We start from the raw sequence: 12753 nt of genomic DNA, 5'->3' as shown, positions 1-12753 counted from the left end.
TGCCGAAGCACGGACAAACCATGCGCACCTTGCTCTTTATACAACTATCTTCCTGGCAGCCTGGACAGCAGGAATGCCGTCTGGTTCACCAGCACCAGCACATACGGCCTGGCAGAGTAACGCTGCAGGCCCAGCTAGTGCTGGGCACCTTGCTCACCATTACGACGCAATTCCTACCTCCAGGAAAGGATTCTCCTATCCACCAGTGGGCGACACTCATGTAAAATACATGTGCAATGGACAAGGATATCTGAATCAGCAGAGCCCAAGAGATGAAGCTGCCCAGGGACAGATCTCAGGCGTTTCCCCAGGAGCCCCTGGCAGGGCCTGCTCTGTACTTCCAGAGGTAGCAGAGATGCTTCCAGCCCCCAGACACAGCTCCAGGCCCCGAGAACCATTGCTGTCTCCTCTCTCTTGGTACTGCTGCAAAGCGGCTGAGCCCAAGGAATCCTATCTCATTCCAGAGGGCCGTGAAGCACTGGGCTTGTCCCTGCCATGCATACCCAGCCGCTGTCTGGTTGGGGTGCCGGTGCAGGGTGGTACTTACGGTCCTGGTAGAGTGGTTTGAAGATATACCCCTTGTTGTCCAGGCTGCGACGATAGAAGCTGGCGTTGAAGGGCTCCGGGTCCTCTTCCCAGTCATCGGCAGCTCTGGAGTCAGGGAGGAGAAGAGGCCCCAAATCAGTAAGGCCATCAGTGGTGACAGCTCATGTATGCCAGCCTGCCCGCATGTTGAGGCTGCACCCTCACACAGACAGGGTTGAGACATGAAGGGTAATCAAGGCTACTTACTTGTTAGGGAAAACTCGGGTGATGCCACCATCCGTGGCAGCAAACACAGCCAGGAGACTGTACCTGCAGTGAGACAGGACAGGAGCACAGAGCGTTACAGCTGGTCAGAGGGTGCTCAGGCTCCTACCCCTCCTCAGCACTGCCCTCACTTATATCTAGCTATGGGTATTTTTCCTACCATCCATCACCGTAGTATTTGGGCCCCTTCCATGCCAAATCAATAGCAACAGTGAAATCCCCCATGGACTTTGTGGAGTCCCTGGCACTTCTGCCTTGTCAGGGTTGAAACCCTGCTTGGGCTGGGGATGTTTTGGGGGCAGAGCTGGGTATTAAATGGGTGTTTGAATGAGCGCAATCAGTTGCAGCTGGGACCCCAGGGGGTTCAATGCTTCCTACAGCAGTGCGTCACTGATGGCGGAAAGGCTCTCCCTAAGAGGAAGGCATTGTGCAAAGGTTCCAAAAGATGGTCTGCCTCTGGATTTGTCTGATCTGGATCAGCTATTGCATGCCCTGAAACTGTCATCTTGAGCACCATCTGTGCCAGCAGGGAGAGCTTCCCACAGCCATGCCCTGCCCCTGGCGCCTACCGTTGTAGGAGTGCAAGCTTTCGTATCGCAATGCGGCCAGTGCCAGCAACGTGGGCTCCTTCTGAGGGCTGAGTCTCTGGGGCTGTGAGCTTCCCCAGCACAGCACCCTAGCTGCACTCGGGGAGTCACACATTAAGACCACAGCTTTTACTTTGAAACCCATCTGGGTTCACAGTGCCTGCCGGGGTGGCTGTAGTCTCCACTCAGCGCAGAAGCTGGCTACTGCAAGAGCCTTGCTCAGCGAATGAACATCAAGGTCAAGGCAGAAAGTCCGGCTTCAGGCAGGGGGTTTCACGGCTGCTAATGCTGGTATTGTCTAGCCTACACGAGTCCCTCTGGAGCCCATTCCAGGAGGGCCCTGCCTTCCAGCCATTGACTAAGGGACTCAATCTCCCTGCTCCCAGCTGGAATTGCCCCTGGCTGGGCTGCTGCTGGCGAGACTGGTTCTGGAACGCGGATGTGCCTACGTGTTGAGGTCCTGGTCCTTCCACACCCTCTCCACCAGCTGTTGGGTGATTCCCGTGTCCAGGATCAGGTTGTGAAGGAGGAAGTTGTCACCTTGAAAGTAAGAGGGAGAGAAGAGAACGATGAGGTCTGTTCCCCACCCGGAGCCTCCCCCTGACCTGCCAAGCAGCAATCTCCCCCCACCCAGGGTTCCTGCCCCAGGGACTCTTGCCCCTCTGAGTGCTGTGTGAAAGAGGGCGGGTTCCCATCGCCCTTTGGCCTTGGCTGCCTTTCCTCTCCATCCACTAGAGCCCTTCTCCAAGCTGTCTGAGCCACTGTGCCACGGCACAAGTCCTGGGCTAAGGAAGTGGGCTCTTCCGTGGCTACTGTGCTGTTCTGCACCAGCCATGAGGAAGCTAGGGCTGGAGAACTGCAGAGACAATCCCAGGATAGGGCAGGTGGGACGTGGATTCAAGGCTCCCGCATGGCAGCCAGCTGTGCAGATCCCTGAGCTACTGAGTGCCTCCTTTGACCTGCTCTGGGACATACTTACCCTTAAGCAATACTGACATAACCATTGGGGAGAACACAGGGCTTGCATGAGAGAATCATGGCAGAGAGCAGGCAGGCATCTCTGCCAAGGTACTCTAGTCCTAATCTACACTATCCCCTGCTAGCCCAGCCCTAGGCGCTCCATACACAGCTCAGTGCCAACCTGCAACCCCCTTGCTATCCCAGCACTGCTCTGTCAATGCTCCTCCATCCTGCCCTGAAGCCCCCTTGCTATTCCAGTCCTTCATCCCCTCAGCTCTGCTGATGCACCTCAATCCCAACCTGCAGCCACCTCTGCTATTCCAACCCTGGACCCCCACCCCAGCTCAGCCGACAACCCTCATTCCTGCCCTTCCGTACCACTTCCTGCTTCCCCAGCCTGGCTGGCCCTCTCTTAGGAACAGACTATCACACAGTGTGCTGCTTTTGTGGCTAGGACCAATGCCCGCTTGGCATCAGAGCCCACCAGCCTCCTTTGGCTCATGAGCTGATCCCAACCTAGAGCTCAGCCTTGCCACGCGTGTGCCCCAGCCTGCTGAGTCAGCTGCTGATCTGGACAGGTGTCGTTAACGGTTTATCCCCCTATTCATCCCCTCAGCCTTCTGTGACCCTTCCCAACCCAAACTCCACCCTTTCTTCCCCGAGAGAAGCCCAGGACCGCTCTGCCCACGCTGGCCCCTGTGGTACTTACACTGTTTGGAGTCTGGGGTCACCTTTTCCATGAGAGCGATAAAGTTTTCCAGGAATTCTGTGTTGTTATCCGACAGGTCAAGGTCTTTGCAATATTCTCTGGGATTAGGGTGAAAAGATTTGGCGTTTGGAAGGAGGAAAAAGTTACTGTCACTTTTCTCCCGCTCAGGACTGGTGCAATCCTGTCTGTATGCGTGTGTGTGGGTGCATAGGGCTGCTTGTATATGGGTGGGTGTGCACGGACTACATGTGGGATGATGCCTTTGTGCTTTATGTTCCTGGGGCTGCATGTGCAGAGTGAGTGTGAGTGTATTTGAGGAGGTGTCTGGGAGGGGTATAAGTATGCAGCACCCTATATTGTGCATGTGTGTAGGCTTCTGTGCTTGGATGTGTCTATGAGGAAGATCCTACACAAGTGGATGGATCTAGACTGTTCTCAGTGGTAGCAAATGACAGAACAAGGAGTAATGGTCTCAAGTTGCAGTGCGGGAGGTTTAGGTTGGATATTAGGAAAAACTTTTTCACTAGGAGGGTGGTGAAGCACTGGAGGGCGTTACCTAGGGAGGTGGTAGAATCTCCTTCCTTAGAAGTTTTTAAGGTCAGGCTTGGCAAAGCCCTGGCTGGGATGATTTAATTGGGGATTGGTCCTGCTTTGAGCAGGGGGTTGGACTAGATGACCTCCTGAGGTCCCTTCCAACCCTGATATTCTATGATAAGTGTGTGAGGAGGTGCTGGTGACTATGTGCAAGGGACAGATGCTGGGTGACATTTAGATGCGTGACCGTCCCTCTGAGTGGGCCTGCACTATTTGCATGGGCTGCATGGAAGCGTGTATGTTCACCAGAAAACTGCACATTCAGGCTTTCCAGAGTGGCACTACATCATCACCCAAGAACCACTGGAAGTTTATGAAAGAGTAAGTGGCCAATTTCAGTGGAGACAGCCGCCACACTGGAATTTATCAGCCATATCAACCCAGGGTCAGGCACTGCTGCCGGCTATCTTGATACCTAGTCAGCCATGCCATCAAACACCATGGGGGAAGGCTGCTAAAGCTGCGACAGCACAGCACCACCGGCAACTGGGCTTGCTAATGTCACTGAGCGGAAGTACCCTATGAGCAGTCACTGCACCCTCAGATCGCTCCACGTCTGCTCAGATAAGCTAGGGATTGCTGGTTGCTTTTAGACGTCCCTTTCGGTTCTTGGATTCAATGGGCAGAAATAAGATGGTAGCACATTCTTCAGCCCCAGCGGGTCTTTGGTCAATTGCCCAGGGCAATTCCCTTACACTGACTCTTGTCATGACAAATCCCGGGGCTTTGTTGTCAATGTACCGGGGCTCAGCTGGCCACGCATGTGAGTACTAGATAGTGTGATGGTACTATGCCATTGCACCTTCTCTTAGCGTGCAGACCAGACACACCAGGAATATCCACAGCCCTCTGCAGCCTGAAAAGGGCCCACAAGTGTCCTCTGGGTGAAACTTCACAAAAGGAACCACCCGCCTCTGGGGTCTGAGACGTGGGGGAAGCAATCAGATGATACGCGACTACTTGCTTTCACTGCCACATGGGCAGTGGGAAGTAGCTAGAAGCAGCATCCTCTCATTGGAACACCAACAAGAACCTGTGGAAGGGCAGCATCACCTGGAGTGGCAAAGCTGGTGCCAGCTGCTATGGCTCCCCAGGAAGATGGCATCACCTGGCAAAACAGTATGATGCCTTCTGACATTACTGCCCAGAATGGTGGCAAGAGCCCCTCAAAAGACAGTGCGCCCGGCACAGAAGGATGAAGTTTTTCAGGGATGACAGCTGGAAGGGCCATAAAAGACCTTTGAAGGGAACACCACGAGAGGTGAGATCTTCAAACCTACTTCTCTTTCTATGGGTGATGACTGGCACCTGTCACGCTGGTATCAGAACACCTGAAGGCACCTTACACAGCATCTATCAGAAGCACTATTTGCTGGGCTGCCTAAAACCGGATCTTATAGAGGGTGAAGGCGAGGCAGTTACAGAATTTATAATCTGGCTGCTGATCCCAGCTCTAGCTTTGAGGTGACTTAATGGCATGGAAGCCTTGGAAAAGTCACCAAACTCTCATCATTGGCTGACACAACATCCAGTGGTAGTTTTTCTCTCAGCCTTCCATGGAGGTGAAGGCCCCATTGCACTCACCCTGTGCATGCAGCTGCAAAATCCAGCTAACGTGTAATTGCTGAAAGTGTCACCATAGGTGAATTAGCCAAGACTTGGGTGCTGCCTTCCTGTCACAAGTGAACCCTAACACCAGTGAGGAAAATTGTGAAACGTGGCAGGCGCTCAGGTGAGATGGGAACAAGGCTGGAGGAGGTGGACGTGGTTTGGTGTTTGAAGGCCTCTCGTGCTGGAGCGCCTTCTCCAAAAAACACCTGATCTACACAACTTCAGATGCTGATGCAATAGAAGACAAGATGCTTCCAGATGCCATGGCATAGCCTAAAAGAGGGCCAGGGTTTAATAAGCAAAGACTCTACTGACCACATTAAGTCTGGGAGGAATTTCCCTTGACTTCCATACCACAGGTACCTATTTCCAGGTCTGGATTGCACCTGATTAGACCAGGACCGAATGTGACTCTAGTTTCTTTCTCATGTTGTCATTTTAGTAAGGGTGGGCCTCACAGTTCAAGACAAGAATTCTTCAGTGGACCTGGAGAAGCCTAGGATTCAATGACCATCTGCATGAATTCTCCTGTCACATTAAGAAGCAACTGGTCTCTCTTTGGTAGGCCCACTCCATTGAGAATCCCATTCTAAAGCACGGAAGGATGCCTATACTGAGCTTGCAATACTGGTTAATGATGTTTGATGGCATTCAGGCTGCAATGTCTTATGTTACAGACTCTGTTACAAACGGGTGCATTAATGTGCCCTGACGTAGGTATTTTTTATGCGATGGCAATGTGGCCATTGAGGACCGATTGTGATGGCCTCAGAAGTATCCCCACCTACCAAATTGCCAGCAGCTATTTAGGTGTTTGCAAAAGAGCTACCATACCCCCAAACATATGAATTCTTACTGCACACGAAGGATAAGCCATGGCTGTCTATGGGCCCAGGATGAACAATTCAGATTGAGAGACTCCTGAATATGAACAGCATTAGAATCACGAATGCTGCAGATGGTATCCTGTGATTTGACCATGTGGCTAGGAGCGCTGGTGACGTGAGCAGGTAGAGTGGTGGAGCATGCAGTAGGTTAAGCACTTGATGACTGGAGACTGAGAGAGTGTGGTGGACAAGACTCCAGCATTCCTTCCCTGGCTCTGCCACTGACTCACTGTGTGACCTTGGGCAAGCCACCTCACTGCTCCATGCCTCAGTTTCCCCCAACTGTACAATGGGGATAACTATACCTACCTACCTCATGCAGAGGGTTGTGAGGATTAGTTTATAAAAAGCTTGGGGACTGCCAGATACATGGAGCAGTGGACGCGTATCAAATCGATTTTGGTTCGTGCTCCATTCACCAAGTGCTCATCTTACCATGTCCTCTGACAAATACGCTCCCATTGCTAGGATTGCTGCTTGTACGCTCCAGTTACAGCAAGCCACATGCCCATCAAGTTAGCCTCACCAGCAAGAAAGCAACCTCTGGAAGCAAAATCTCTAGCGAGTCAGTTGTTTGTATTCTCCATTTATTTAGTGCTTTTGTAGACTCTGCTCTTGGAAGGAGCAGAGGGACGGGGCAGGGAGGGAGGAGGAGAGAGACAGCTCTGGGGTCTGTCTCATCGGTGGCACAGTTTCCACTGCACACAGCTGCTCTCGTCTTTGCAACATGAAAATAAGATGGCCAGCCATGCTTTACCCAGGTTACTGTATTGGAAATACCAGTACACACACACACACACACACACACACTCGTTATACATATCTGTACCTTTTATATAGATAGATAGGTGCTGGATTAGCTGTGTAGAAGAACATGTACCTCTGGCACAGATGTGTTTGTGTTCTGCAAAGAACCCCACAGTAGCCGCTGGGGGTCAATTGTTATCCAAGCCCCCACACTGTGTTGATATCGGACTGCAGGCACGCACTTGGCCTGGAGTCCCGTCCTGCAGTGCATTAGAAAACGAAGGTAATTGATAGTTTAAAAGAATAAACTGGATGGTATGTGTGTGTGTGTGAGAGAGAGGTGTGATTGCATGTGTGAGTCTGGGTGTGAGGAGTATGGAATTATATAGGGCCAGATTCTCAACGTGGGTAAATGAGTGTTGTGCCATATGCTGATTGACACCCACTGAGAATGTAGCTTGGAGCTTACAATATTCATGCCTGGAGTAACTTCGCTGAAGTCAAGGGCATGAGTTTGGCTCAGTCTAGGTTTGCCCTGAGTGAGCGAGCGCCTTTTGGGTTCCACGTCAGCCGAAGCTGGGAGTCCCTGTCTCCCAAATACCCATGGCTGCAATGTGTCACTCAGGAAAGAGAAACCAACTGCTTTTAAACCTGCTTCCAGCCGTGCTGATGCTACTTCCCTGACAGCTGCTTGGCTCCCATTGCTTCCAGCCGCCAAGTCCCCAGGCTGCCTCAATCACACCAGGTTCCTCGTGCCCGTGAGTTCTGATGTGAGGGCTGCCATATCAGCCACCGCGCCAGGGACTGAACCGGGGACCTCCAGAGCTAACAGCACAGGCTGTCCAGGCTCCCACACTGGCGTCTGTAACAGCCTCATCTCTGCAGATCAGGCACTGTGGGGAGGCCTGTATCACACTCAGCATGAGGGTTACACTGGCATGATATTGCTCCTTGCTGCCAGGCTGCCATCACCTCCAGGGATAGGGTGCCATGGGGAGCAAGTCTCAGCTGCTGTTGCCTGCCAGGTGCAAAGTGCACGGGAAGGGGTCAATTTAAGGACTGTCTTTACAAACTCTTGGCTCTGTGGCATTGGCCTCCCTGGCTGGGACTGCAGCTGAGTTCTTTTGGCATGAGGCAGAGTGGGTCCTGCAGCCTGCAGGGCTTTCTAGCCTTGTTTCAGCAGTTCAACTATTACTGCTTTATTTTAAGCCATCTGTGTAATTATGCTGAAGGATCAAATGTACTAGGAAGGAAGGGAGATCCATGCCTGCAGGATATCAGATGGCAGGGTATGTGGGTGCCCATGAGGAACGCTTGGGGGTCTGAGACTCCTGTGGAGTGGGAACATCTCACAACACCTGGCTAATGAGGGCAACTGATGCTCACCTCTGCCTGACCCTGATATCAGCCTAGAGCATTGCCTGACACACAGCAGGCCCAGCTCTGGGGCTCAGATCAGATGGCCTGCCCTTCATGGGCTTGGCTCTGGTGTATGCTGAAGTGACTCCTGGGGAGAAACAAAGTGGTGGGGAGGGAACCCCTGGGCATTCCATCCTTAAGCAGCTCTGCAACTTGTGATCACACGCAGCAGGTGTGACTCCTTGTCTCATCAGATCAAAACACCCCAGGAGAGGTGATTGGCGTGCATTGTCTCTCTAAAGAGCTGAGCAGTGGACTTGTGACTGGTTCTGAAGTAACTCTAGTGCTGTGAGACCTTCACTGTAAAATATGGTAGCATTTTAAAAACATATTACTGAAAGGGTTGCCAGTTCTCGTGGTTTCATTGCAAGGCTCAACATTAGGCATTTTTTCTTAAATCTCCAGCTCCCGGAGGCCTGGGATTTGGGAGAATCTTGGCTCTCAAACTAAGAAAAGTAAGTTTCTGGCCTTTGTGGTTGTGGAGAAAAGCTTGAAAACCAACCAGGTGGCAAATAAAAAGAACCCCAGGTGGATTATTTTGGAAAGTCTCCTGATTTCTGAGGGGTCTGATGCACAATTTGCGAATGCCTGGGGTCTGAAATAAGAGGAAGGAGAGAAAAGTTACTGGATCCGAATGTTCTGGCTGAGGCCATTCTGTGACAGTCCAGGTAAAGTCTCTGTATTTCCTGCAAAGCCATGGCTTGAAAAGCCACAAACTCGATGCTCTCCCTCTTTCCTGCTGGTTTTTACATATTTGAGGCAGGGAGTCAATTCCACGTGTACCCGCCATTTTGGCATAGCTAGGTCGCTGCGCGCACAGCGATCTGACATGGGCTCTTGGGAGAGGATGCTTTTGTGCAAAACTATCCAGATGATGCAGTGCCACTTGGCTGGATTGGAACTGAAAAGAGCAGCAGTGGAGATGCATCTGTATGTGGCAGGCATGCTTACAGTATAACAGCACTAACAACAAGGGTGTGTGTATGTAATAGTGGGTTTCATCTGGAGGGGCATAAAGTCCCCTCTCTGTGTGGGCAGCTGAGTGGGGAAGCCATATGGTTTTAATTTCCTGCTGCACTGTGCAAGGTCCACCTCTTTCCACTCCACCAACATGATGGAAGTTGTCATTCCCCTCCCATCTTCTAAACTTTTCACATGATGGCTAGAACGCATTGTAGATTCCCACACACCTCTACTGCTCAAAGATCTATAGGCATCCCAAGGTCATCTTTAACTATAGCCACCTATATATCTACACAAATGCGTACAGATATATGTGCTCACACACGCACAGAGATATTAATATGTGATATATGGTTTCTGAAAATTGCCAGGGTACATATTAGAATTGATGGTATATCATACAGTCTTATTGACACTCATGTAATCTCATATGGTCCTCCTGGGACATCTTACAGTCCTTTTGGTCCCCAGGGATATCATAGGCCTTGTAGGATAGGGAAGCAATAACACAAGATCCTATTTTTTTTCTGATGTGTCACAGTATTGATACCAATTTGGAGCAAGGAACAGTCACGGAACAGATTTCAAACTGGAAGATTCTTACCTATTATTAGAAAAATGGTTAATATACAATAAATCACTACACGGCAATTCCAAATTTCTCTTCTCCTTTACGAACTACATCATTTGGATCTGAATTTCAAACAGTCCGAAGTTCAGGACTGTTGGATTGGGCCCATCTCTAACATACAATACATTGGTAACGCAATGGATTTCTAATAAAAAGCTAGAAATTCATCAAGAGCTTCTGGTAATGTTCTATGCTGGGAGCTGAAGCTGGAGTCACCTGACCGCTTTAATGTACAGTAGATTCTCATAAGATGTGGGTTGGTGGGTTTTTTTAATAACATATGCTTTGAAATTTTATGTCTCTAGTTGACACCGTCTCTGTTTAAATTCCACACTCCTTAAGTGTCTCATTAATATCAACTCTATGTCTCATAACGAACATTACCCTTCTGGAAAAGTCCTATAGCATTTAAAAGAAAATAATCCCATTTGAGTCCCATATTATATTAAGGGTCAATGAATGATTAATGGATGTGTAGTGGGGTGGTCACCTGCTCCTGCCTTAAAAGGCTTAAAACAGCCTGGGGAGAGGGCTGTGGCAGGGAAGGAAAAGTGGGGCTGAGTGGGAGAAGCAGCCTCAGATGGGGGCCACACCCCAATCAGGCCACGGCTGGCTTAATCAGGGCCCAGCTGGCCCTTATAAAATGGCAGTGGGCCAGGAGCACATAGAGTCTCCTCTAGTGAAAGATGGGCCTGGCTGCTGGGGAGTGTACCAGGGTACCTGAGGTGAAGCAGGGCAGGGGAAGGCCAGAGGAGCTGGGAGGCTCCAGACTGGAAAAGCCCCAGGCTGCAGGCCTGGCAGATGGCCTAAGACAGGGTAGTGGGGTTGCAACAGGGCAGCCCAAGGGTAGGTGGAGGCAGCAGGGCCAACCCCCCCTTGCCTATGATGACTGGCTTATACAAACTGCAGTCGGCCCCAGTGAAAGGGAGCTAGATGGTGACTGGCAGTAGCCCATAGGCTGAGGCAAGGTAGGGATAGAGGGTGGGGGGTTCCCTGGGGAGGGGAGAACCAGATCTGTGGGGTATTGCCTGGAGGGGCAGCACCCCAGGTAAAAGGGCACCGGGGTCCGGGAGGGACACGGGGGCCAGCGACGGCGAGACACCGGCAGAGGGCGCTCTGGAGCTGGTAAAAAGAGCTAATTCCCAGACAGCCAGCAGGAGGCGCTGCTGGGTGAGTCTGTGTTAGATAGTTATAAGCACATCAGTAGGTGTTACGGATTATTCTAAGAGGTAGTTATAAGCAATCTATTGACCTGTTGGACTCTATAACAACTGTATCAACCATTTATTAAAACATCTATGAACCATTTATTAACCCTTTATAAATATACCCTTAGTAAAAAGTGTGACCAATATTTCTATAGATTTTTTTCCTATAGATTTTAACAGAAATTTCTGTCCCTGTTAGAGAATTCTACAAAATAAAAATATCTTGTATAAAGGAGTTCTGTATCTATTAAGCCCTATCAGTTTTTAGAGTTATTTCTTTGAGTCCAATCCCTATTACCTCCTATTAGACTTTTCAATATGAGTGGAGCTGGGTGAACAAATTGACTGGTAAAATTTTCACTAAACAAAGTGCATCAGTCAATTGGCTCTGATTCAAGAGTGTTCAAACTACCACTCAATATTTGTGAAAGCGTTCGCAACTCTTCAGACATCCACAAATTTTAGTCAAACTATTATTTCTTCAAAAATTCACGGCAAAAGTGTGTTAAGTGCTACTTGTTATTCTGCCATTTAAAATCAAATTTGTTTGGTCAACCAATTAGTGACCAGAAACACCATGTGACTGAGGCAGCCAATCACGTGAGCTGAATAATAAATCGTTGACGCGAGCGACCCCAGCTCTGAAAATGATTGGTTGAAACTATCTGATGGACACCTAGGAATAAAGGACCTGTTTGCAGAAACTCGGACCTGTTTGCAGAAACTCAGGCCTGGCTCCTGAACAAATCTGCCACTCTCTCTTCCCAAAAAAGGCCCTTAACTTGAACCATATATTATCCATAATTGAACAGTCTGACCCGCACAGCCAACATGACTGTATGATGCCACAGCAATCCCACTATGACTTCTGGGGTTGTCTGCTGCTCTGCGAGACTTTTCAGAAACTATACCTATATATGTACACGTATATATGCCTCATATACAGCTATACATATATACTGTGCTTGTGTATATAACTGAACAGACGATAGACAGGGGCTGCCAACTGTGGTGGAGTCTCAGCAGAGTGCAGGTAGCAGCTACCGTCTCAGAGAGGCACACAACACACACAAGAGACAAAGAGTAAGACAGGCACAATGAAGTGGCATCAGTTCTGGAGAAGGGTGATGAGAAGGGATATTTGTAGGGGTGGAAGTGGAAATGGGAAGAGGGGAGTTGAACTAGCCCCGGGGTCAGCGTGGGGAGCGTGTTTAAATGGACACCTCAGCAAGCGCACACGCAAAGCTACCTGGGAGCAATGAATACATGTCCCTCGGACTCAAAGCTGTTTGGCAGCAGGAATTCAAAATCTGCAACAGAAAGGCAACGTTATCCGGTGGGGGTTTTAAATGAAGGAAGGGGCTTTGGTCTCAGAATATGAGAGAGAGAGGAATAAACAAAAGAGATCAAACAATTGACTGATTTTTAACAAGAGAGAAAGGAAGGGGAATTCTGTTGGTAACTGTAGCATTGCACAAGAAGGAGAGTTATAGCCAATATGTTGCCAACATTAGAAAGATTTGGTGATTTGATTGGATTTTTTTTTTTTGGTTTGTGCTCTGAAATGCAATATATTTTCTCTGTTGTATATGTATGAATACGGGCCGTATAGTTACATATACACACA

The 12753-nt window shown here is 49.7% G+C and overlaps 1 protein-coding gene across 3 annotated transcripts in view; it reads right to left on the bottom strand.

Annotated features, from left to right (window-relative positions):
* The window catches only part of CACNA2D2 (calcium voltage-gated channel auxiliary subunit alpha2delta 2), a 598918-nt gene that overhangs the window by 18139 nt on the left and 568026 nt on the right, over positions 1 to 12753 (bottom strand). For all 3 annotated transcript variants that reach the window (XM_084635197.1, XM_084635195.1, XM_084635196.1), the window contains 5 exons: positions 12376 to 12436; positions 3067 to 3164; positions 1847 to 1937; positions 793 to 855; positions 548 to 651 (listed from right to left, as the gene is read on the bottom strand). In XM_084635197.1, the coding sequence (XP_084491323.1) occupies positions 548 to 651; positions 793 to 855; positions 1847 to 1937; positions 3067 to 3164; positions 12376 to 12436 (417 nt within the window). The remainder of the gene's footprint in view (positions 1 to 547; positions 652 to 792; positions 856 to 1846; positions 1938 to 3066; positions 3165 to 12375; positions 12437 to 12753) is intronic.

Source organism: Lepidochelys olivacea (genome assembly GCF_965140295.1).
Source record: "Lepidochelys olivacea isolate rLepOli2 genome assembly, chromosome: 7".
Taxonomy (NCBI): Eukaryota; Metazoa; Chordata; order Testudines; family Cheloniidae; genus Lepidochelys; species Lepidochelys olivacea.
This window is presented reverse-complemented; position numbering and strand designations above follow the sequence as displayed.